The 13,523-nt window shown below is 44.2% G+C and overlaps 1 protein-coding gene across 1 annotated transcript in view; it reads left to right on the plus strand.

Annotated features, from left to right (window-relative positions):
• APAF1 (apoptotic peptidase activating factor 1) overlaps nucleotides 1–13,523 on the plus strand; it is a 104,175-nt gene that overhangs the window by 23,225 nt on the left and 67,427 nt on the right. Inside the window, exons 10-13 of the mRNA XM_069095070.1 lie at nucleotides 4,064–4,177; nucleotides 5,049–5,233; nucleotides 8,149–8,275; nucleotides 11,109–11,234. Of these exons, the coding sequence (XP_068951171.1) occupies nucleotides 4,064–4,177; nucleotides 5,049–5,233; nucleotides 8,149–8,275; nucleotides 11,109–11,234 (552 nt within the window). The remainder of the gene's footprint in view (nucleotides 1–4,063; nucleotides 4,178–5,048; nucleotides 5,234–8,148; nucleotides 8,276–11,108; nucleotides 11,235–13,523) is intronic.

The following is a 13,523-nucleotide window of genomic DNA, read 5'->3' on the forward strand; positions in this document are numbered from 1 at the left end:
GGGCTTGTTTGCAGGTTTGTTCGGATACACCCTCACACACACACAGATACACAGACACATAAGGTAATAGGAGAGGTTTGGGTTTCAGGTGAACTTTCCTATAGGATCAGGGAAGGTACTAACATTTGAAAGGACGGTGCTATTATTGACTATTGTCATTGATCAGCAATTTTTTAGCCTTCTGTATCGTCTTTATTTACAAAGTTGTAGTGATTTTGTATGTTGTCTTTTCTACTCTGAATTTTTTTACGCTGGAAGCCTTTATACAGGTCTTGTGCTGTTTCTCAGAATTTAGTCAGTTAATTAGTCATCAGTTATTTAGTTTCCACTCTGTGCCAGCCACAGTATGAGGTGCCTTGTGACCCTGGACAGGCTACGTGGCTTATGTGAGCCCAGATCTCTCTGCTGTCCGGTAGGGATAATGTAGTACCTTCGTTTTAAGGCTGTTGTCAGGATCCAGGGACATACATGAAGCACTTTGCAAACCTTAAGGTACTAAATACATACTAGCTATTGTTAGGGTTTCTCCCCACTTTTTGTTATTACCAATAATGTGAAGTGCCTTTGTTTTAAATGATAAGTTGGTACCTGCGGTTCTTGAGATTCCCAAAGCTGAATGGTTTCCCCCTTGCCTATAGGATCCACCATGTTAGGCCTGTGTTTCCTATTGAGAGTAGGCATAGGGAGCACGATATGGTATGGTTGAGAGAGCCAGCAGCACGACCCTAGTGCCCTAGGTAGCCCTCTGAGGCTTTGTGTTGGAGGGTGGGGGCTGATCTCCATTTACTCACTGGGAGCTTGATACTCTAGTGATGACATAGGTCAGGCTCAAAAGCTATAGTGGGAAAGTGACTTATGTCTACTTTGGAAGAAGTTGGCCCAGCTTTGGTGACAGCTCTATGTGGTACCAGGTATACTTAGTATGTCCAGGGAAGTCATGGGCTCGTAGATGGAGAAAACTGGCAGGGACCTCAGAGGTCTTCAAGGAATTCCATCTCCTTCCATTCACTTTTAATTTTTTTTCTTAAATTCACTTATTTTCTGAACTTCAATAACAAATAAAATGCAACCTCCTTTTACAGAGGAAAAAACTCAGGCCCAGGAGTGTAAATGACTTGTCCAGGTTCTCTCTCACGCAAGGCAGGATTTGATCTGTTTCCTTGCTGTCTCCTTGGGGCACGGCCTGGCTTCTTGAATTTGTCAGCAGAGCATGAGTTCTTCCAGACCTCCCGAGTTGGAAAGCATTTGAGGGTGGTCTTGGGAATGAGTCTGAGGCCTGGCCAGCCAGAGCCTCCAGGTCAGAGGGCCCATCACCGCAGTGGCTTCAGGAAATGAGCTTGTTAGCCACAGATTCATGAACTCCATGCTCCTGAGTTGTATCAGGAGGGGTGATGATGTGCAGTGGCACAAGTTGGTCTTAGCACTTAATTCTAATTTTTATCTGTGAAGCACCATACCTAGGTCAGCTCATTAGATTCTTACCCGCTGTGACATTGGGTAAGTCACTGCACTAGGCCTGGGTTTCCTCATCTGTTAAGTGCTGGGGCCAGAAGAGATCATTTCTGAGTCGTCTTCCAGCTCAGGTCTAGATCTTACATTCTGTGATTTCATAACATTAGCAAGATTGTCAGTATTTTATTTCAGTCAGTCAGTCCACAAACATTTAGGAAGCAGCTGCTTATGTGCTGGATACCAGGCTAAGAGCTAAGGATGCAGGCAACCCCTTGTCTTTAGAGAGTTTCCATTTTATTTGGAGAAGTAGTGCATATATATAAAACTAAATACAAACATGAACAGAATAAGGATGAAGTCTTTGTGGGGTAGGGAAGCACCAGTAGCTGGAGGGACCAAGAGAAGCTTTATGAAGGACAGATCACTTAAGCTGAGCTTTGAAGGAAGTGAGGGAGGAAGGAGGACTCTGCCCAGAGACAAGGACATGGGAGACAGAGTCACATATGGGGAGTGGCAGATGGGCTCTTTGGGCTGCAGAACATAAAGGGGAGGGACGTATAATAAAGCTGGACAGGTGGGTAGGGCCCAGAGGTGAAGGGCTTTAAATGCCAAATGGACAGTGCTGTGACCTGGTTCAACCCAGGCTTTAGGAATATCACTTTGGCAGCTTGGCTGGAGGTTGGGTTAGAGAAGGAGAGAGAGGAATCTGTTTTGATGCTTGGATGTCTGGTTTGCTTCATTCCTCATTCTTGGTTATATTCTGGGTAGTTGAGGTTGTCAGTGAAGTGAGCTGTGGAGGAGTGAGGTGTTACTATGTCCTGAGGACCTGAAGTGACAGGAATCCAGAAACAGGTGGTCCCAGTGGCTGTAGGTGCAGCTTCTGAGCTGCTGAAGGCTGCAGCCACAGGCAGGCCAGAGGCATCTGGTGGTCCTCCCCTGCCTGGGGGCCTAAGGTCCTTGGTGGAGCTGTACATGATGCCAGGGGAAATCAAGGCATTGTTTTTCAGGCTTTCTGTCCTTCCTCTTTTCTGCCTTGCTTTCTCCAGTCACAGATTTAGAAATGGGAAGAGGGGATTTCTGGTGCCTGGTGCTACAGAAATGCAGCTGTCTCCTGTGCTAGGAGGCTCAGTGGTGGGTGGTAGCAGAAATCAGCCAAGTGGATGCTTGTTCAGAAGAACAGGGCAGGGGAGCTGAAGTTCCCCCACCTTCCCACCCAAGAAGAAATCCAAGGATGCTACCCCAGATTCCTGCAGGAAGTAAATACATGGGATCGCATTTTCTTTGTATAAACTTGAACCTGAGTTTGGACACTTGGTTTCTTTCTTTTTTTAAAAATTGAGAACTTGACAATCATCAGCAAATATGAATATTTTCACATATGAAGGACAGATAAAGGGAATTGCATATGAAATTTTGCATCTGCCAAATAAAACTTTTTTTTTTAAAGCAATTGGGGTTAAGTAACTTGCTCAAGGTTACACGGCCAGGTGTTTCTGGGTGGATGCTAAGTGTCTGAGCTCGGATTCGATCCCCAGGTCATCCCGACACTGGGGCTGGTGCTCTTACTCGCTGTGCTACCTGGCTGCCCCCTTTTTTTAAAAAGTATACATTTACTATTTTTTCATTTTATTTCTCAATTAACAAGGATTTATTTTCTTGTTTTTCCACCCTTGTGGTTGTTGTTCAGTCTTTTCAGTTGTGTCTGACTCTTCATGACCCCATTTAGTGTTTTCTTGGCAAAGATACCAGAGTAGTTTACCATTTCCTTTTTCAGCTCATTTTACAGATGAAGAAACTGAGGTAAACTAGCTTAAGTCACTTGCCCTTGATCACACGACTAGTGCCTGAGACTGGATTTGAATTTGGGTCTTCCTCACTCCAGGCCTGGCACTCTATCCACTGAGCTACCCAGCTACACTTCTTTCACTCTATGCCAATATAAAAGAAAAAAAAAGAGAAGTAAAACCTTTGTAATAAATAGATAGGCAGGCAAAACATAAAGTATCAAATATATTCTCAAATCAGCTTTTAAAGACATTCATTTGAAGGGGTGAGGGAAAGATTTGGGACGCCAAAACCTGTGCTGGGAGCCTGACCTCTTTTAAGGAAAATGATGGAAATCTTGTTTACATCTCCCTAGTATTTTCCAGCTTTGTTTCCACTCCTCTTAGAGAGCTGTCCCTTTAGTAAAGAAGATAACCTTTGGGTTTTACTATTGTTTCTGAGGTTGAAGGAGCATTAGTGCTATTGGCATCTTTGGATTTTGGTTTCCCCTGGCAAAGTCCTGTTCATTATATCGTCGTTAAAGCTCTGTATTTCCTACATAGGATCCAAGAATCAGTTGGAGGCCTTGCTTACACTGGTGCCTATGTGCCCTTTGAACTAGTGAAGAAAGATTGGTGCCTTAAAGTCACATCAGAGATTTCTAAAGTTACCTTTGTGTGGCTTATTGCTTTGGACAGGCATTGTCCAGGCTCTGTTCTTAGAGACATGACATGCTCTCTAGTTTCCAAGAGTAGGAATAGGCTTGTGTGTGTGTGTGTGTGTTGGGGGGGGTAGGGATGGGGTGTCTCTCTTTAGGAAAACTAAACTGTCCTCCCTTTTCTTTTAGGAACTTTGTGATCTACTGTTTTCCCTAGATTGGATTAAAGCAAAAACTGAGCTTGTGGGACCTGCACATCTGATACATGAGTTTATGCAATATGGCCATCTTTTGGATAAGAAGGTAAGTACCCAGGTGAAAAGTGACAGCTTGAATGTGTCCTTGTTTGGATGTTGGGATCTAGCTTTGATAGTGGGACTACCTAAAGTAAAGGGGATAAGGAAATATCACCTTAGAATGTAAGCTGCTTGGAGGAAGGAACTGATTTTTGTTTTGTCTTTCTGTCCCCAGCACAGTGCTTGGCACATAGTAATCACTTAATAAAAACTCTTTGGGTGGTTTTCTTTTTATTTTTTCCCCAATGTGGGGAGGTGGTATGAGGAGAGAAAATGGATTTTTGTTAGTTGAAAAAAAAATTTAATTAAAAAAATCTAGGGCGGCTAGGTGGCACGGTGAGTAGAGCACTGGTCCTGGAGTCAGGAGGACCCAAGTTCAAATCCGGCCTCAGACACTTAACACAAAAACTAGCCGTGTGACCTTGGGCAAGTCACTTAACCCCAATTGCCCTCAAAAAAGCAAAAAAAAACCCCCTAAACTTATTAGGTTCTGTTCTTTGAGTTGATTGTTTTCCTCTAGAATTTGCTTTTTGGCCTGTCGTCTGTGTTTTTCTTGAAGGGCAGGTTTTGGGGGCTTGAGGTTGGGACTAGAAAAATATGTAATGATAGTTCTGAATAACTCTTGGAAATAACTTAGAACAACTTAAAGAGGGTTATTTCTTGTGTTAGGAAAGTAAAACTACTCTGAATGTAGGCACCTGGCTAACTGAGCTTTTACTAGACCTTTTAAAAGCCAGGCTAAGAGAAGTCACTTCACATTAGTTCACAGGAGAAGATGTTTTCTTCAGGTCTAGAAAATGACAATGTCACAGAGACATTTAGAGAAATATAAAGTTTTAGATCTGCTCACATTTCTAAGAGATTTCAATTTGCCATAGGATTGCACTGTCTGTGAGAATTTTCAAGAATTTTTATCTCTCAACGGACACCTTCTTGGACGCCAGCCATTTCCCAATATTGTGCAGCTAGGTCTCTGTGAGCCCGAAACTTCTGAAGTGTACCGGCAAGCCAAATTACAGGCCAAGGAGGAGGTCGATAAAGGGAGGCTTTACTTGGAATGGATGTAAGTTGGCTAAGACAGACTCTGAAAAGGGGTGAAGTTCAAATCATGCCACAGGTGTTCAAGCAGTGAACACTGGGAGGATTTTGGGGTTCTGAAGAATACTTTGACTTTTTAAAGAGCCCTTCTTGGAAATGGATTCCAGCCTCTAAGAAAATTCCATGGAAGTTAGTATAGGAAGAGAGGGATGGAATCCCAAAGTCTAGGGAACTTGCATCTTTCAGTGCAGGTTTGGCCCCTCCTCAGGTACTCGGAACCTTGGACACATGCCCCTGACACTGAGAGCATCCAGCATCTCACCCAGGGTTATGAGGTCGTATCCATTCAAGGTGGGCCTTCTGGGTTTTGTGGCTGGCTCTCTTAAGACCATGCCAACCTAGTTCAGTGAGTAGAAGAGACATAATTATGTCAGTCAGGGAAGGTTGAGAAAATAGGCAGTGGGAAGAGCCCTGGGCTGGGGTTTGATTCTGGCCCCAGATCCTTATCGAGCTGAGTGATTTTGAGCAAACTGTTTAACCTCCCTGAGCCTCAGTTTCCTCATCTGTAAGCTGGGAGTGGTGACACCTGCTCATGTTGTGTGTAAATCTCTCTGTGTACTTGTTGTTTCCCCAGGCCCCTTGCCAGCACAGGCCCAGCACACAGTAGGTGCTTAAATGATGCTTGAGCGGTTGGCTGATTGAGGACAATGATCTGTAGACCTTCAGTATATCCAGGTCTCCTCATCTTTGAAGAAGAACACAGCCTCCCTTGATCCCTGCATTCTCTCTTCTCTTTTGCTGCCAAACCTTTAGAAGGGAAGGCTTCTGTGTTTGATCCCTGCCCTTTGCTATCTTTCCATCAGGCTCCTATACTGGCCTTCTCCAAAGTCCTTTCCTCTTTATCTCCAGTGTGCCTGGCTCAGTGGCCTTTCTTTTTGACTCCCCCTTCCTGTTCTTTCTGGGCCACGGCCTCCTCCTTGAGACTTCCTGTAGCTCTCTGGTTTCTGTGGCCCTGCCGTTTCCTTCTCTGAGCCTGGTATGGGCTCCTTATTCTCCACCTGCATGTCCCCCACATGCTGGTGGGTCCTCTCCTGGCTCCTCCCTCTCCCTTTGCTGTCCCTGCTCCCGTAGCTTCCATTATCATTTTCATGCAGTTTTCTCCCAAAGTGTCATCTCTGCCTCTGTGTTCTTCCTAGATCCCCAGAGTAGGGAAGGGAGGGAGAAGGGAAGAGCCATTTATTAAGTACCCACTGTGCACCAGGTCCTGTGCTAAGCCCTTTACAAATATCATCTCCTTTGATCCTCACAACTGCCCTGGGCGGGGGTGCTGTGATTATTCCCACTCTATGGGTGAGGAAAGTGAGGCAAGCAGAGGCTGAATGCTTTGCTCAGGTCACACAGCTAGTCAGTATATGAGGCAGAATTTGAAGTCAGGCCTTTGTGACTCTAAGCCCACAATACAGATGGGCAGGTGAGGAGTTGTGCTCTGGCCATTGTGCCACCAGCTGCCTCAAACACCAGATTTCTAGCTACTGGCTGGACAGCTCGGTCTGTACTGTCTGTGCCCTGCTCGCCCTCTCTCACACTGAACTGTTCCCAAGAGTTTCCAGAGGCAGCCCTCCATCTACATTCCTCGTTCCATAGTCCTGGGTGTCTGGCTGTGCCTCGTGCCTGGCTGCCCAGGCCGTCGTCTCACCCCCTCGTCATCACCGTGTATCTGTTTAGTATTGATCTGTACATGCATGTGTTGTCTCTCAGAGACAGATGACAAGGGATGATGGCTAGCATTGGTCATAGCATTTTAACGTTGGTAAAGTGCAGGACACGGATGATTTCAGTTGATTCTATAAACCCTGTAAGATTGGTTCTATTATCAGCCCCATTTTATGGAGGAGGAAACTGAAGCTTGGAAAACACAGCTAGTAAGTGCCCAAAATAGGATTTGAACCTGGGTCTTCCTGATTCCAAGTGCAGTATTTTATCCAGTGCATCTACTTTGCCTCTATATGCTCCTTAGATGAGTAGATGAGATTGAAAAACTGATTGTGGATTTTGGAGGGAGAGGGTTTGCTTATATACAAAGTATTTTTCTGATTATGTATTATTATTTGTAAATATACAGTTATAAAAAGAATCTCAGTTTTGTCACTGTAGGGAACTCCTAGGGTGGGAAATGCCCTCCACCAAACAGATTACAACCAGCCTGTTATTTTTTATATCATGGGATCACAGAATCTCAGAGCTGAGACTTCTGAGACTATTTTGTTTATATCATCCCTGAGCAAGAATCTCCTTGATGAATGAATCTCAGAAGTTGTCTGAGGTTTTCCTGAGTGGGAGCCCAGAACTCTGCGGGTTACTCTGTTACCATGGTGTAGTTGTTGTTACTATCCACAAAGGTGATTTCTTCTTTGTGCCAAGCTCCCTATTCAGATCTCGCTGGTGATTTAGAGTTGGAGAGAGTGGCCTTGGGCACCAGTCAGTTAAGGGCCCAGAACCCTCCAGCCAGCCGTAGCTGTGGTGGAAGGAGAAGTGAGGCCAGGCCTTCTTGCCTCCAAGGCCACCTTGGCTTCCACAACTCCCAGCTCCCTCCCTCTCCTTTTATTTTTAGCAGTTTGATAAATTATTATTAATAATGAGCAACAACTATCAAACCAGAAAAAAGTCAAATGCAGTTGTTTTCCTAATTTGCTTCCATTGGAATGAAATTCAGAGTACCCAGCAACAACTGCTTTTTCATGTGGTCACATTTTTAGAAAAGAATAAGTTTTTAAAAATTTTATTTAATTTGAAATCTGCATGTTGGTTTATTTTATTTGAAGAAGAGAAATATATTTTTGAGGAGGAGGAAACAGGCTTCTCATCAGGTGTCATACTGGGAAGTATGGTTGCCAAGGACCCTCATTTACTGGGGCTTCTGTTCTCCTTCTTTGTGTCTAGAAACAAAAAAACCATCAAGAAACTCTCCCGTTTAGTTGTCCGCCCCCACACAGATGCTGTTTACCACGCCTGCTTTTCAGAGGATGGGCAGAGGATCGCTTCCTGTGGTGCTGATAAAACCTTACAGGTGAGGCAAACCTGCTTCATGGGTCTGCTCAGTGAGAGGTGTGATGCCCACCCCATGGGGGGGAAGGTGCTTGGTCCTACAAGGTGAGGAAACAAGTGTTAGAGACCCCACATGGGAACAGACCCTGCTCTCAGATTTCTTTTTTTTTTAAAGTAATTGGGGTTAAGTAACTTGCTCAAGGTTACACGGCCAGTTATTTCTGGGTGTGGTGCTAAGTATCTGAGCCCAGATTCGATCCCCCAGGTCATCCCAACACTGGGGGCCGGTGCTCTTATTCGCTGAGCCACCTGGCCGCCCCTAAGCAATTGGGGTTAAGTAACTTGCTCAAGGTTACATGGCCAGGTGTTTCTGGGTGGATGCTAAGTGTCTGAGCCCAGATTTGATCGCCCCTCTCAGGTTTCTAAGGGCAGTCTTGCCCCACCTGTCTGACATGCTTATGAACTTGCTGCCAGGCATGAAGGGGGCCTTCTCACCTCGATTTAGTTCTCCATTAGTCTAGCCATTCACCCCAAGCTCCCTTGGCACATATAGCAGCTCTCTTCTCTCTCCCCACATCTGCCTTCCACCTCCTCCAAAAAAAATGGGCCAAGAGCTGGGAGTATTTGGAGGGTGGGCAATAACACCTGTGGTTTCTGCTTGAGGTGCCAGTGTCAGGGGGTACTGGTTAGGACAGCATGGATTAGCTGTTTCCTTCTGGCAGTTCTGAGCGTTGTCTTGTCTGTAAACAGCAGTGGGCCACTCTTGTTATCTGAAGTCCCTTCATGACATGTGCAAGATGATTATTTTTAAAAATTGGTGTTGTGCCTTTTGCTTTTACCTCCCAGTCACATCTACCCTCCCTTGTAACAAGGAACAGTTAAGCTAATTCTCTGAAACACTGATTGTATATGCGCCATTCTGCATATATGGCCCCCTCCCTCTCTACTAAAAGGAAAGAGGCATGGTTTGTTATCTGTTCTCTGGGATCTAGATTAGTCCCTACAGTTCTCAGAGTCTAGTAGTGTTGGAGCCAGTGGAGATGTTCTCTTTCTGCTTATTTCAACTCTGTACAGCTTCATGTCATTTTTCTTATCTTCCTCTGAATTTCTTATGTTTGTCATTTCTTTTTTTTTTTTTTGAACAATCGGGGTTAAGTAACTTGCTCAAGGTTACATGGCCAGTTATTTCTGGGTGTGGTGCTAAGTGTCTGAGCCTGGGATTCGATCTCCAGGTCATCCCGACACTGGAGCTGGTGCTCTTACTCGCTGAGCCACCTGGCCGCCCCTATGTTTGTCATTTCTAATAGCAAAATAATTCTCCATTACATTCCACCATTCTCTAATTGATGGGCAGCCTGTTGTTTCTCTCTCTCTCTCTCTCTTTCTCTCTCGTGTGTGTGTGTGTATGTGCAATTAAGAATGCTGTTATGAATGCCTGTCTTTGACCTCCCTGGGTCATGTGTCCAGCAGTGAGAGCTCTGAGTCAAAGGATCTTAAGTTTGATGACTTTTGTACCATGATTCCAAATGATTTCTCATTCGTTTCCCAGTAAAAGTGGATATTCTTGTGATGGTAGCTTTAATTCTGAAGGACACAGGATTAAATATTTTCAAATTTTAATATAATTTTTATGAACATTTGTATGGTGGATAGATGGTGGTGGCTTCAGTTCTGAAGGATACAGGATTGAATGTTTTTGAGTTGTAATAGAAATTTTATAGACATTTATATAGTAGATAGAGTGCTGGGCCTGGAGGCTGGAAGAACTGACTTCATATCCAACCTTAGATACTTATTAGATGTTGTTGTGACCCTGGACAGATCATGTCTGCCTCAGTTTCCTCAACTGTAAAATGAGGCTAGTAATAGCTCTTACTTCACAGGGTTGTTTGGAGGCTTAAATTAGGCATTATTTGCAAATTGCTTTATGAACCTTGCAGAGCCATAGAAATGGGACCTTTGTCCACACCTGTGATTTCCTCAGCCTGGGAAAATGTCTGGTGAAGAAACATCCTCTCCTGATATAAGTCTGAACTTGCTCCGTAATTAATAGTCTTAGAGAGTTGTGCAGGCACTGAATATGTCCCCGTTTATTTGCATGCTGTTTCCCCCATTAGAATGTGACTCCTTGAAGGCAGACCCTGTTTTTGTCTTTCTTTATATAGCCTTTACTTAGCACAGTGCTTGGTGTAGACCTAGCCTTCAATAAATGCTTGTTGATTGATAGAAGTTACTTGACCAGAATTGTGTAGCGTGTGCACGCAGTGTGTGTGTGTGTGTGTGTGTGTGTGTGTGTGTGTGTGTGTGTGTGTATGTGACCAGAAGCCAGGCCTTCTGACTCCTCAATATGCCCTCTCCATACATCATGTCTTGAGGCTGCTTTGGTCTTGTGGACATCTTCCTCTTCCTCCTCATTGTCCTTCCTCGTTATCAGAGAGGAAAGGTTTTTCCTGACATGTATTTAATCCTGTGTCCTGCAGGGGTCAGCATTGCACGTCCCACTACCAGAGGTTTTAGCTCTTGAATCCCTGAAAAGTTAAGTTTTCTGCTGTCCGCATAGTTACCCTGAAATTGTGCCCTTCTACTTACAGAAATGCACAGATGTCCTAATGATGGCTAATAAATGATGAATTGGTCACTAAAATGAAGGGAGTAATCTCTTTACCAGAAGAGATGAGTGTGTTTGGATTGTTGTTTGTCAACTCTCGTTTGGTGTCTGCATGTTGGTCTCTTACCTGTTAGGATGGTGCTTTGAAACAGGGGTTTCACTGCAGGGTTCCATCCCCTTCTCCCTTCCCCCTCAGGGTCAGGTGGTGGTGCAAGGATTGGTCAGGAGTTGTTTTATGCCTCTGCAGGTGCTGAAAGCAGAAACGGGAGAGAAACTCCTGGAAGTTGAAGCCCATGAGGATGAAGTGCTTTGTTGTGCTTTTTCCAAGAATGGTAGATTCATAGCAACCTGTTCAGTGGATAAGAAAGTAAAGGTAGGTAAATGCTTTTTGCCTCGTGGCTTGGTGTCATGTGAGGGGGTTTTTTCCTTTGTATTTTGTCTGTGTATTCCTCTAAAAGTCCTGTTCTGATGACTTCCCATGTGGGATGGAGATGATTCTAGGTGGTTATGGGGGGTCTCACAGGCTTTATTTTCAGAAAGTAAACTCTGACATATCTTCCCAAGCTGGAAAGGCTTTGAGTAGAAGCCTGGTGAAGGATTGTATGTCTTTTGTTTATGGACTGGCATAGGTAAGCTCAGTTAGACCCATTACCTGGTAAGTTCTAGGCTGGTAAATTTTTTTGGCCACAGCAACTCTTGAAGCCCCCCTATCAAGTTATAGAGGGGCTACAATCTCCATTGGTGAAGGGACTGCCTACATGAATGAAATTAGAGAACTTTGCATTATTGGAGTACAGGTGGTGTAGGTCGCTGAGATTGGAGCCAGAAGACTTGAGCCAAGCTGTGTGGTTCTGCTGCTTATGAGCTGGGTGATATTGAGTAATCAAATCAGTCAGTCAGTGAGGCTTTATTATAGTTGATCACATTGTTAGGCCTCAATTTCATTGTCTGTAAAATGAAGGAGTTTGACTAGATTAAGTAGGGGTTCTTAACCTGGGAATCATTCCATGGATTCATCCCAGCTTTGATGTTGAATGGAATAAAAATGGCATCTTTTTAAAAAAGTTATCATTATTATTATTATTATTTGCTTTTTGGAGGTGGGGAGGCAGGCAGTTGGGGTTAAGTGACTTGCCCAAGGTCACATGGCTAGTAAGTGTTAAGTGTCTGAGATCAGATTTCAACTCAGTTCCTCCTGACTCCTGGGCTTGTACTCTGTTCACTGCACCACCTAGCTGTCCTATAAAAATGACATCTTTTAACAGAAATTTAGCATTTCCTTCAGTTGTGAATTTTAAAAAATGCATGATTCTGAGAAGGGATCCAAAGGCTTCCCTAGTCGCTAGTGGGGCCCATGATACTAGAAAGGTAAAGAACTTCTAAAGGAGGTGGTTCCAAGAGGTGAATCTGTTGTGCTCACCGCAAGATGGCGCTCTCAAAAGTGATTTCATTGGTCTGTGGGAACACCAAAGATTCTTAGTTTTTTCTTGAAACTTTAGAGGCAAAGATGAACCTGCATATTCTTGAATTATTCTTCTGCATTTATTTTTAAATTTTTTTAAAAAGCATTTGGGGTTAAGTAACTTGCCCAAGGTTACACAGCCAGTTTTTTTGTGTGGGTGTTAAGTATCTGACGCCGGAACCAATCCCGGGTCCTCCCTACTCCGGGGCTGGTGCTCTTACTCACTGCACCACCTAGCCGCCCCCCTGCATTTATTTTTAAAGGGTTGCCTCAGAGTTGTTTCCATATGAAAGTGTTGGCCTGTCTTGGTGTGCAGTGTGTGTGATTGTGAAAGAGTTTCATTTAAGTGTAGTTCCTAATGTCTCACAATCAGTATACCTGCCACAGGACCGTGTGTAGACAGAGAGGGAATCCTGGATTTGCTCGTTGCTTTCCTTTTGGTCTTTCTATGGATGTCTCTATGTGGCACGATAGAGAAGCTGAGGGGTGCCTTCTTTATGGGCTGCTCTGTGGGATAGGAGGGGTTCTAGTCCCAGGCTAGACTGTTTCTGTCCAGGCCCACTGATCCTGCAGAGTTCTTGTCGGCAAGAGCTCAGGTTAGACTTGATTCTTCCATGATCTTCTGAGCAGGTGAGGGGGCCCAGGAGAGACCTGGGCCCCTTTGGGAGTTTTGCCTTTGGGGCTCTGGCTGCCTTGGAGTGGATGCCCTTGGGCAGTTATGTCCGGGTCCCCAAAGCTTGGGCTGGGCATTGCTTACTTACTCACAGTCCATCCACCACTTGTTGGAATACTTGATTGAGTCATTTGAGATCTGACCTTGAGGCAGCTAGTACAGTGGCAAAAAGAATACTGGGTCTGGAGATAGGATCTGGGTTCAAATTCCTCCTGTGCCAGTTACAAGTCACCATGTAACCCTGGGCAAGCCATTTGACCTTTCTGGACCTTGGTTTCCTCATCTGTAAAGTGGGGAGATTAAGGGTTTTTTTTTGTGTGTCTCACAATCCTTTGGCAGTTTGGTAAGCCCAATACTGCCTTCTCAAAATCAGTTTTTAAATAAATAAAATAATGATTACAAAGGAAACCAATTGTATTGAAATATAGTTATTTTTAAAAGAAATTTTAAAAGAAATATATTTAAAAGAAAAGCTTTTTGCAAACCTTAGAGTACCCTGTGAATGGTCACTATTACTATTATTATTG

The sequence above is a fragment of the Petaurus breviceps genome, unplaced genomic scaffold (genome assembly GCF_028583685.1).
Source record: "Petaurus breviceps papuanus isolate PSGF00001 unplaced genomic scaffold, PetGlider_PUasm1.0 225, whole genome shotgun sequence".
NCBI classification, from domain to species: Eukaryota; Metazoa; Chordata; class Mammalia; order Diprotodontia; family Petauridae; genus Petaurus; species Petaurus breviceps.